Source organism: Cyprinodon variegatus, unplaced genomic scaffold, assembly GCF_000732505.1.
Source record: "Cyprinodon variegatus isolate N-32 unplaced genomic scaffold, C_variegatus-1.0 Scaffold429, whole genome shotgun sequence".
In the NCBI taxonomy this organism is placed as follows: Eukaryota; Metazoa; Chordata; class Actinopteri; order Cyprinodontiformes; family Cyprinodontidae; genus Cyprinodon; species Cyprinodon variegatus.
In genome coordinates, this window is record NW_015150882.1 from 631,714 (window position 1) to 643,930 (window position 12,217).

The window sequence follows — 12,217 nt, forward strand, 5'->3', positions numbered from 1 at the left end:
ATCTATCTATCTATCTATCTATCTATCTATCTATCTATCTATCTATCTATCTATCTATCTATCTATCTATCTATCTATCTATCTATCTTACCATTTCACAATTTCTATGTAATTCTATTCCAGATGTCCGTTTTTTGACATTCTTATATCAGTCACCTTCTCAGCATCCATAAGGAGAAATCTCCATGGCTGTCATCCCAAACACTGAGAAGATCCGCGTATAATCTCAAAAGCGGCAAGACAGCACAATAACAGCCTTTCTTTGCTGTTTGTTAAAAGGCAGCGTTTAATTTTTCTCATTTAGAAACAACACTTTCTTTCCCATGTGGGAAAAATGTAAGAGACCCTTTATCATCAAAGAAAATACAACCAGGATCTCCTTGTTCTTCATAGCTGTAGTGTTTGTTGAATAACCTGTGTGGGCATATGAGACTGATCGTCATTAAGTGGCCACCTCAGCTTACACTTTTACATTTGTAGATACTGAAGGCATTTGTTAATGCCCTTCAAGCAAGCTATTTGTGATGTTACTGATGTCAGCTTTATCCTTCAGCTTTATTGCAGCTCTTATGACGTCTGTCTCAATTCACAACACACATCTCAATGCATCATTAAGTCCATGTGCAACATAATGTGTCAGCATTGGTTAAAAACACAATCACTGATGACAGCTTTGGTTACAACATGCTAATTGGAATCAATTGTGCTCATTTCTCTTTAGCCCTGCCTGGTTTACTGGATCATATTGTCCATCTGGTGCCTGTCCTTAAAATATCTTGTATCATGCTGCACTTTCAGTTCCAAGCTTTTAAGTGTAGATATCAGATTCCCTGATGTTGATGTGCAAAGGCTCAAAGCTGATGCATGAGTGTGCAGAAGGTTATATTTAATTATCAGATTTGGTTATAGTAATTTCCCATCAGCGCACTTAAGTCGATGATGTAGGACTTTATATCACCTAACTGTTTGTGTTAAGTGCAGATTTATATCAATAAAGCTTTGTGTCTGTGAGGTAAGTGAGATCAGTATAATGCTCAACCACATGGTTTTTGTAGCCATCAACAATATTCTTGCATATTTCTGACTGGACATTTCCCCCCTGTTCATTTCAGAAATGGTAAAGCTCCCTCAGATTGACTTGCCTGGTCTAGTCCCAACTTTAAATGAGTCTTAAATCAGACCTTTTCATAATAAAAAATGGTGTGTTGGTTTTGAGCTTCAATGAAAACCTACCAGAAAATCCAGAGTGTGAGAGTAGCTTGCTTTTCTTGTGTGGGCTCTTTGTTTAAACTGGATAGAGATCAATTCTGATCCTAATTCTTAATTTATGTCATTTGTGGAAGGATGCTACCATTAGCCTACTTTGCTATCACCACTGTCATCTCTATTCCGCAAAAAGGGTGATGCAATGAGTAATTGTTTCTGGTTGTGTAACTTTTGTATAACAGACTTAGATACGATGTTTAAGAAACCATGGCTAACTGCTAATTCTGCTAACCCTACATCCACATGAACATACACACAATTTAAACTCTACTTTTATTCTACTAAAATTTTTTAAACATAACTTGAAGATAATTTCAGAGGGATAAGCCAAAACCTTGCTTTAAGAGCCTTAACTGGTTTACTTGATTCAGACTGAGCCTTGGTGTTTTCTGGACTGTTCCAAACCATTTAGTTTATTCCAGCCAAAGACAGCAGGGGTCAGATTGTCAAAACTTGAAAAGAATTTGTTCTTGAAATAGATCACTGGGCCTAAACATTCATTAAAACTATAAGTAGCTGAGAGTGGTACCAAGATATTAGTGGTAGTTTTTAGTTTAAATTTGAATTATAATTTGACCCTTAGATTTATGATTCCTGTTTTATTAAAAACTATAAATTGGTGTGATATTTATGCCATTTAGACTTCTAACCCAAACTGCTCCTTTATCTATTTTCATAGTATTAAAATTTTTTTGGATTTAAAGGTCCCATATTATGTTCCATTTGAATTCAAAAGATATCAGCAATGAGGCCCCTAGAGCATGTTTTTGTTTGTTTGTTTGTTTTTGCAGTAAAATTCCTTTAAGATGGCAGATGGCTTTTACCCAAACAAAATCTCCTCAATCAGCCCTCTTTTGAAAGAACTGTTTTGGCTTTCGCCACTCCTGTCCTCCCGAAGGCCACACCCCCACAACCCACAACCATGACAACCAATTAGTGTTCATAAAGAAAGAGGCTAGGAGCACAGAATAATACATTATATGAAGGTTTTAGCTCTACCGATTGGCTGCCACAGACCACTCTGAACAGCATATTTCCCCATATGACATCATAAAGGGCATACTTTTCAAACAGAGCATTTTGAGCACAGAAAGGCAATGATAGAGGTGAAAGGGTTTTCTTCATGTGTGAATCTCATACACAAGCTTGAGGACATACAGACTTAGAAAATGTTTATAATGCAATTTTTTCATAATATGGGACCTTTAAAGAAATGAGTAATGAATCCCAAAATTTGCTACCAAGTGTATTACAGCTTACTGAAATATCAGCTGGATGACCTCATTGATGTTCCATTGAACATTTAGCTTTGTTAATAAACATCTGAAACCCAAACGCTAAGGAATAATGAATGTCTCCTGTGAAATGTACTGCATTTTCAGATTGGAGTCCACCGCACATCAGAAATAATGCAATGTGTTGATCCATGGGCAGGTAGTACCTTGACAGGAGAGATATGTGTGTGCGGCGTGTAGCCATGTATGGCCTCCATGGCAGCAAGGTTCTTGTCGCTCATATGAAGCATCTCTGCACTTTTCCCTGGAGCCAGATGTGCTGGACTGTGCTCCAAGGGGGGCGTCTCCTCATCCTGGTACCTGTATTTCTGCAATAAACACACACAGACAGAGGCACAGACAAGGTTATTCAACTAGAAAAAATCCTCAGGTACTCTGGGCAACAATTTTGCAAGAAAATGTTATCAACAGACTTCGAGATTATTTATGATGAATACAGTTCTGTAGTGGCTAAGTAAATTACACACGTCGTTCAACCGATGCACAAAGCAGGACCTCCGTCAGATTGCCTCCTTTAGCCAAATGTTGGCAGACCATAAGCACAGCTTGTACATCGCATAACATGTGTGACGCCTACAAGTGAAAAGTGGAGACATAATGGGAACAAAGGCCTTGAAATCGTTCTGGCATTTTACTTTGCATAGTTATCGTCCCCCACAGCCACATGGAGCTACTAGAGCATTGATTCATGAATGCTTTATAAGGCAGCAGTTCATGCAGCTTCTTCATGGTAACCTCACTCCCCTACCAATATCCCACACCTGGGCAACCTGCCAGCAGCCCACTGTTTCAGCCACACATGGTAGGCTTCATTCTGGGCGCGATGACACAAAGTCTGCACACTGCGATTTCCATCACAAACACTGAGAAGGTGGGCAGAGCAGTCACAGTGGAGATCTGTCACACTGTTCAGAGCCTTGAAGCCTGTGTTTTCAACAAATCTACAGGCGCAGCCTCCAAAGCCCCCAGGATCACAATACACTTCTGTGCTGCACTGCAGATGGAAAAGCAGCACTCTCTAAAAAAATAAATTCTCCGAGTTTCATATTTTCTCTTGTTGGTTATTCACAGCTCTTCTCCATCTCACTTTTTTTCTTTCTTTCTTTTTTGGGGAAAAACAAACAGGGAGAAGGAGGTGCATCAAAGAGCCCCGTCTCAGACTAGGCTGCCTAGCAACCAGAGCAGAGATTGCAGTGCCACAGTTGGGGCTGGCAGAGTCGGTCCTCTATCACATTACGCCCGGTAGCAGGAAATTGATGGAGAGAAACAGATAAAGATAGAGGAGAAGCAAACGAGGGATGGGTAAGATGAAAAAGTGAGACCATCAGCGCCATCAGTAGGTGGTTGAAAAATAAAATATCAGCATGGAATAAAAAAAGGAAAATTATTAATTGTTGAATGTTGCTTTTGAATTGCAGAGTAAAAAACAGGAAGTTATTGTTTTTTTTTCTGTATTCTGTGCAGCCAAACCCATTCCTGCTATAAATATTCCAAACTCTTTGTAAAATAATAATTACTTAATAGTAGTTCTACTAAGAATTAATCATGATTTGCACTATTAGATGTGGTTTGTAAATAATTTGCAACAAATACCATGAAACCAGAACACTAACAGAATTGAGTGATATCAAATTTCATGAATCAGTGGTCATAGTAGCCCACAGCTTGTTGGTGTCCACTGCTTCTCCTTTCCTGCATGACCAACATTCATGCTGCCATGCTGCCTTCTGTCCTGCTGGTGGGGGATGTGACTTTCAATTCATGGAACAGGCTAGAAGTGCCCTTCTGGAGAGGCATGTAGTAAACTGGAGGTTAGAGCTCAGATCTGCATCTATGGAAAGCAGACAGGAGTAAATAATAGCATGAGATATAAAACATTGTTAAGGTGGTATAAGATTTCTGGTAAAACATTGACTGAGAGGCCATTTATTAGTTTAGTGTGTAAAGAGGAGGAACCATAGCGCCAGTCTACTTTTTACTTTGTAGGTGGGTAGGTCAGTGTGTGTGGTTCGTGGGAGTTTATCAGAATAGATGCTAAAACATGAGCTGTAGATCTGTTTTTAGCAGAGCTGCAGCTCTTCTTACCTCTGTTGAAGTTGACAAAATAAAAGCAGATATATATATATTTTTTTTTTTTTATTTTGTTCAGGCGTTCGGTTCGGTTTAGCAGAAGTTAGAAAATTAGCTATTTTAATCTTCAGGGATTTTAAATCAGCACTGGTTATAAGGGGTTATTTCACTCAAAAATTATATAATATAATTACATAAATATACAATGTTCTTAATTAATTTTCAATAAATATTCCATCAAATAATGGCTAAACAAAAAGACAAAACCTATACTAGAATATATTTCTTACTTTTGGTCAATATGATAAGTAAACACAATAGAAGGCTCAAAAAGACTGCCAAGAACGCCCACAACAGATACCTGAACTAACTAATCACAGTTATTTAGTATGTTTATAAAACTCCTTTGGTATAATGTTTTAGAAATATTTGTTTTAATCAACAAAGCACTTAAAACCCCAAAAGCAAGCCAGTAAAAATAATTTTTTACTGACTTTAATGTGTATGGAATTATATTGGAAAAGCAATTACCGCTTTAAACACAAAAACATTTAGATATACATTGATGCTAATATTATTGTCCAGCCCTACATCCAATGCATAAATGTCTCAAAATATATTTTTAAATCTACCAATTTATTTACTTTAGGATTTATTCAATTCATTATTATATTATCATTTATTCAATGTTTATTTATTTCAAGAAATATTTATGCATTTTATTGAAGGTGACATATTTTTATAAATTAATTTATTCCATGATGCTGTTTTAGTTTATAAGGTACTTTATGTATTAAAAGGATCATTAATTTAAAAAATATATATTATTATTATACTGTCTTTTTACTTCATTGTCTTATGATTTCATGCTCTTATTTTCAAACAAGGGGGCAGAGTTTTCTCTGTGGAGATGCTTTGTCTAATTAGAGCTTGAACATCGAGTGGCGGTGGGTGAATATCAACACATGATTGGGAACTGATTGGCAGGATCTCTGGAATAATGCTTTGACTATAATTCTATAACTGCTATAGTCCAGTTGAAGTTTTGGGACAAACAAAGTGATGGGGAAAAAAAAATTACTTTATAGACTGGTTGATAATCAGAATGCTAACAGACCTGACAGATGAAATCCTTTATTTTATCATAAAAACATGTGATAAAAATGGGAAAAAAGGGTTTAAAAAGTCCAGAAGTATAAAAAGTAGCTTTACTAAACCAGAATAAGAAAATACAATATACCTTGAAATAAAGAATTTGGTTTGTATTTTGCATAAAATGCAAATCTTTCATAAAATATAAATTGACTTTCAAGGAAAAGCTAAAAGGAAAATATTTTCTTTAAAGATGTAAGAGTAGATATTAGCAACTGCTCTGATATTTTCTATTGTAGTTAAATACACAATTGATCTAGCGGCAGAAAATGCAACACAATGTAAGATTTAAGTAAATACAATAAGTGTAAAACCAAAACTCCTACACATGACAAACTAATTTAAATATTTTCTATTTGAAATACTGACTGTAGTAACGTATGCTGAATAAAATAACCCAAAACATCCAAATGCAATGATTTGCTTCATTGCAGATTTAGTCCATCATATACATCCCAATACAATAGATTCTATTAAATGAATGAGGGTGGCACTGCCCAAGAATCCAAGCATTAAATAGTAATATTTTTATATTTCTTTGATTATAAAGTTACCAGAAAATTAAAATTCTTTGAAGAAGATATTTTATAGTTATGTTGTTGAAAAAGGACGAAACATATTTGATGTATAAGATCATTTAATGTACATTTCCTGCACTCCCCTGTTTCACCAGCAGCTCAGGATTTAGAAATAGGTCGTCTATCACCTGAGCAGTAGAAATTAATCTCCCTTCACATAAAATATGTAGGCCAGAACACCACCTGAATGTCAGTTAACAAAGTTCCACACCATCCCATTCTTACATGTATAAATTTAGATCATGGTTTTGCATCTTTAAAGGTAAAACATGAGGAGAACGATTAAACCATTCCCAGATCGTCCAATGACACTTTCAAAGAACGCTTTTTGTTGCATGATCATGTGAACTTCATTTTCTCACCAAAATCCATCAAAAATACAGTCTTCTCAGTTTATTTTCACTCAGAAGTGTCTATGCAAGTGCTAAACCTCAGCAAACACAGCTTTCATCTCATGTACAGTATCACAATTGCTGCTGCCAGCCAACACCCACCAGTAAAACTGTTTAGTTCATGTATATGTAACCATCAGAAGATGCAGACCAAATGTTACCTTTAGGCTTTTCTCCGAGGCGTCTCAGCAGAGCCCTTTAAAAAGTCTTCATATCCTTTAGCTGTGCACACTTCAAAAATAACAACAGACTAAACATTTACCATGGGGAAGAGAGCCTAAAACAGCACCAGGCATCAGGTTGATAGTGTGTGAATCCAGACAACCTATATAGAAAAGGGAACTACAGTAATCAAGCTCCTTTATTCCCCCCATGGAGGCGCTCTAGATTATATATATATAACAAAAATAACTGATTTATTGGGTAGAGTCATTCATCTCTTTGCAGAGCAAAACAAAAGCTTCTATAAGCAGTTCTTCTAAGTATCTTTTACATTATAAGGAAAAAGTGGAATTGCATTTATCTGGATTTTGAAGGTCCAGTAACTCTCCCATCAAAGGAGGCATAAGCAGTTATTGTGTTTAGGGGCAGGAGCTTTTCCAGATAAAGGTTGAAATTTGTATAAGATATCTTTGCATGAAAAAATATTTATAATATGATGATTTGGATGGATTTATGTCTCCCTGCACTCTTACTATAAAACGTAAACTTATTCAAATGGTTTCTGTTCCTAAAGCTACATAGTTTTAGATAAACCATAAAACAAGTCTGTTTCAGGTCTTTCTAGGATGGTTTTCTTCTTAGATTTTTTTCAGCATCTCTTGTTCTACTTTCAGGACAAACTTGCTTAGAAGGGCAACCCTGGGGATCTTCACAGCTGTTTAGGACTTGTTGAGTATTTTCCCTTCAGCCAGACAGATGATTCCTAGTTTTATTAGGTACATCTTTGGATCCTGTACTAGATACGTTTGCCACTACCATCTTCTCTCCGAGGACCTGGGACAGCTCCTGCAGTCTCTAAAAAGGCTGGATGGTTGGACAAAGGTTGCATATTTTTCACATCTCTGTATAAGAGGATGCTGTTTAACAATATTAACAGAAATTATCTAAATGTAAGAAAAACAAAACCAAATATTCTAAAACTCACATAAAAATGTCAGATAATTAAATGAAGCATATAAATGCTGCTATGAATTATATACTATATTGGGTCTTTTTTCTCCCCTTTATATCAGTGATTTCATACTCTCATCACTGATAAGAAACTGTAATAGATAAATCATCCTCAAATTAAAGAATCAAATTAGAGTCATAGATATAATTTACTGGAACTTGCTATTAGGGAAAAAAATCAACTGAATGATGTGATGTGTGTAAAAGAAAGCTATAACATCAGGGCTTTTATCTGAGTCCTTTTAAGTGATTGTTGGTTTGCAGGAAAGCAATAAGAGGAGCATTTACAACACAACCTTTGACAGGGTAAACTGAATATTTGTCAAGGTAAGTGGGCTCTGTTATGTGACTGTAGCTTTCAACTAGAATGACCTGATCTTAACTACGAGTTTTGCTTCATTAAGCCATAGAATGGTTCTCAGCATCAACCTGAATAAATGAAAGGACTTGCAGTTCAGGTGTGACCTCAGGCAAAGCTCCATAACTGTGAATTCATCCCCTCCCCCTCTGTCTGCTGAAGCATGTGCACACAATGTTTTATGCTGAGTGCATGCATTTGGACGTTTGTTGCACTCACAGTGAGGGATGGTTAGTGTTGATCCCCACCAGTTGTTCACAAACACAATCAAGCCGGTCGACGTCATTTCACCACATCTGACGAGGTTTAAGGAAATTAGCATGCAGTAAAAGGAGGAAATTATCATGAGGTTTGTTTTTAAAATGAGCCTTTTATGCTCAGGGGGGATGAGGTTATACTAAGTGGGTAAATGTTATCTTGTTATTTTATTGCCAGGCAATAAACAGGGGGATAATAATTCTCCCTTCAGATGACGTAGTCTAAGTGAAATACGAAAACCAGAGCAATACACAGATGGCTCATTTTGTTGCTGGTCTTACTGCTCGACTATCGCTGCTGTTTTCTTATTTTTAGTCTTAATTTATGGATTATGCTGTTTAAAGACATCTTATACCTGATTATCAAGGAAGAGTGACTTTGTTCGGACTTTATTAAAGCTCTGAATTGATTACATTTTACAGTTTGCTGATGTATGTCTGTGTACCAAATGCTTAGAGAGGTGTATCAGGAAACAGTATCCTGTTTCTGACAAGACAACACATTGAATTCAGTTAGTTTAGCACTCATGTCCATTCATCACGGAATGCTGTCATTGCTTAACTGATTACTAAAGCAGTGAACCACCAGTATTTTTGCTTAAAGGCACGTCACATAACGGCAGCATAGAGGCATTTATAAATTATAGTGTCATAAAGATATATAAATGTGAGGTTTAAATAATGAGAACTAAATGTGATTCTCATAACTTCTGAATAAACTGGTTTTACAAGGACGAAGTCATTGTAAAAATTCTAATTATTTTATTAAATAAATTTAAAACAATAGTCACATGTTTTGTTAACTGAATTTTAAATAAAATGTTATAAAATCTAAAAGACATTTATGGTGAGCTTTTGGAACTTTGGAATCAAACCATTTCAATTCGGCATTCTTTAACTGCAGATTTAAAATAGGTGTTTTATATTAATTCTAATAAAGTTCGTCTTTCTTTTCCCATCAATTATGGAGATAAATTGCTGCAAACCCCTCATGTTGTGTACAATTTAAAGGACCCATGTTTTCATTTTCAGAAAACTGTGTCACAGTTTTAATTGAATCAAAACAACTTTGAGTGGCCTCCTGCTGGTGGTAATTATTTACTAGAAACACATAGCCGTATTTTCCTGGCAAGCAATGAGTAAAGTATGGAAAATTACTTTCAATCAATGGTTGTAAAAGTAGGTAAGAAACGTTCTCCTAAACCGTATTGATTAAGGAGCGGTTTGAAGGCTGCGTACTGCATTCGCTGATGACATCATTTCAAGGGTTCTATAAAACAAATTGAAAAATATAGCTTTTGATGCTTAATTTTAAGAAAATTTAGATTTTTTTTTTGGCTAAATTCATTGTTTAGTAAAAAATATTCAAGCAGAAAAGATGTATAAAATGATACAATCACTTTAATTTAAAACATACAATCAACAGTTGCTTATATATTTTGTCATATTGACTATCCAAGTTATGATGATGCTCTACAAAACATGATAAAAAATTCAACCCCCCTGTGAGGGAATCAATTCCTGGTCATGTTGATTTTATGTATACACATGCATATTTTTATCCTGTGCGGGCAGTGCTTTTATTTTATTTACTTTTATTTCTTTTAGTTATTTTATCTTTTTGTGCAGCACTTTGGAAACCTTGTGTTTATTTAAACTGTGCTATATAAATAAAGTGGATTGGATTGGATTGGTCACATGCATGACAGGTTGGGATACTCTCCACTATACTAAAGAGTACCTGAAACTGAAGCAAAACAAGAAGACAATCTCACAGACGACATTCAGAACTGATCAACTCCTTTTGTAAAAAAAACTGTTACTTTAGGAAGAGGCATGCTGCACTTTCCTTCAGTTTCACTGAACTGGTGATACAACCCAATAGCGATTTCTTAGAAAAACAAAGTAGAACACTGGCATCTTCAGAAAAAGGTGGGGAAATTAAATCCCAGTGCTACACAATGTGCCACTCAGCTTGAGAAAACTTTGGTCTCTCCTTTTTTTAATGACATCTGAATACAAAATAGCTGGAAAAAAAGAAAATGTTAAAGTGCTTTTAAACTGCAGTCGATGAATATTTACAAATCATCTTACTGTGCAATGTTGAACCTTCTACTGCAGAATTATGCAGTTTCTCTTTATCATTTGTGGAAAACTGTCTACTGCCAATTGTGATGCATAAGGAATTGGAAAGTCGTATCTATCTCTCCGCCCATCCATCTATAACTAGCTGCTAAATCTTTCCTGGTTGCAAGTTGGAAAAACTTGTGAAAATTAAATATTTCTATGTTCAGTGATCAGGCTAAATCTTTTTTTTGTTTGTTCTCTCTCTCTCTCTCTCTCTCTCTCTCTCTCTCTCTCTCTCTCTCTCTCNTCTCTCTCTCTCTTTTCTTTCCATTATTCAAGCACAAATGGAAGATGTTCACAAATGAACATTGTGAAGCTTTTTATGCGCCTCTGGGTTTAGCGATCCAAACATTCAGTCTAGTTGCAACCTTCATGCTAAAATGTGTAGCAGCCATATTAAACTGGATCTTTATTGAAGATAACTCCTTTCTAACTTCCAGGCACAAAACAGATGCACAAAGATATGTTCAATGTAAAGGCAAACAAAAAATTAGGTGAGGAAGCAGATGTAAGCTTAAATGTTTCTGTGTCAGTGGATCACCAGTTAATATTTCCTGCTTTACATAGTTTCTTTAAAGTAACAGTCAGATGTGAGGCAAATAAAATAGAGTTGATTAAAAATCTATACTGCATGTTTATGCAAATGAATCTAACAGTTCTGGGTAAAATATGTTTCGTGTTATGGAGACCAGAAAAAAACTGTGTAGCAAAGCAATCCTTGCTTTCATAATATGTGTTTGCATCATTAATCTCTATTGTCTGATTTGCTGCCCGGAAATGAGTGACAGCGGATGGCTTTCATGTGGGCTATGATATCACTAAATCAATTTACCCAATGAGGTAATCATCGATCTAGATAGTGAGATAAAGGCGCCTTGATCCTTGACTTGTAAATCATTCATCACATGAACAATCCCAACCAAACTTGATCCTCTGCCTATTGCTCCATCTCCCAAGGCCCTTCGCTGTGAGTGCTCCACTGAATCATGTCCTGAGGACAACCTCCAGCATGGCCAGCTGTTTCTGTTTAAATGTTGTGTGGCAACTGATGAGCAGTAAGCGTAAAAAGGAACATTAAAGCACTGAGGAATGCTTACAAAAAAGCCAAACTTTAATTAAATTGTAGAACCTGAATTTGTGCCAGATTTGGTTTAAGAACAAAGGTTATGTAAATCCTTTTCCTTGGACAGTCACCTTGGGAAATAAAAGTTCTCCTAAAGCAAAACTTTGGCAAATACAGTCCCCCGGAGGATAATAAAGCCAGAGCATAAAACATATAATATACAGTAGATGGCTGCAGCACATAGAGGAGCGGTCCAACACATTGAAGAAGAATACTGTACACCTCCAAGATCCAAATGAAATACCACCTATAACGACTTCCCAGGAGACTGCGACAGAGTAAACAAGAGCTGAGAGGGTTACTGAACCTGCACACAAACAATGGCCTTGAAAGAATCACTCGTTTATCTCTTAATTAAGTAAAGAAATCTTTTAAAAATGTTGTCAAAGGGAGACACATTAGTTTAACACCCCCCCCCATCCCCCC

General features: G+C 36.0%; 1 protein-coding gene across 2 annotated transcripts in view; it reads right to left on the reverse strand.

The window, feature by feature from the left end:
- The window catches only part of LOC107093504 (disks large homolog 4-like), a 67,962-nt gene that overhangs the window by 51,698 nt on the left and 4,047 nt on the right, over positions 1-12,217 (reverse strand). For both annotated transcript variants that reach the window (XM_015388607.1, XM_015388605.1), the window contains exon 2: positions 2,708-2,869. In XM_015388607.1, the coding sequence (XP_015244093.1) occupies positions 2,708-2,869 (162 nt within the window). The remainder of the gene's footprint in view (positions 1-2,707; positions 2,870-12,217) is intronic.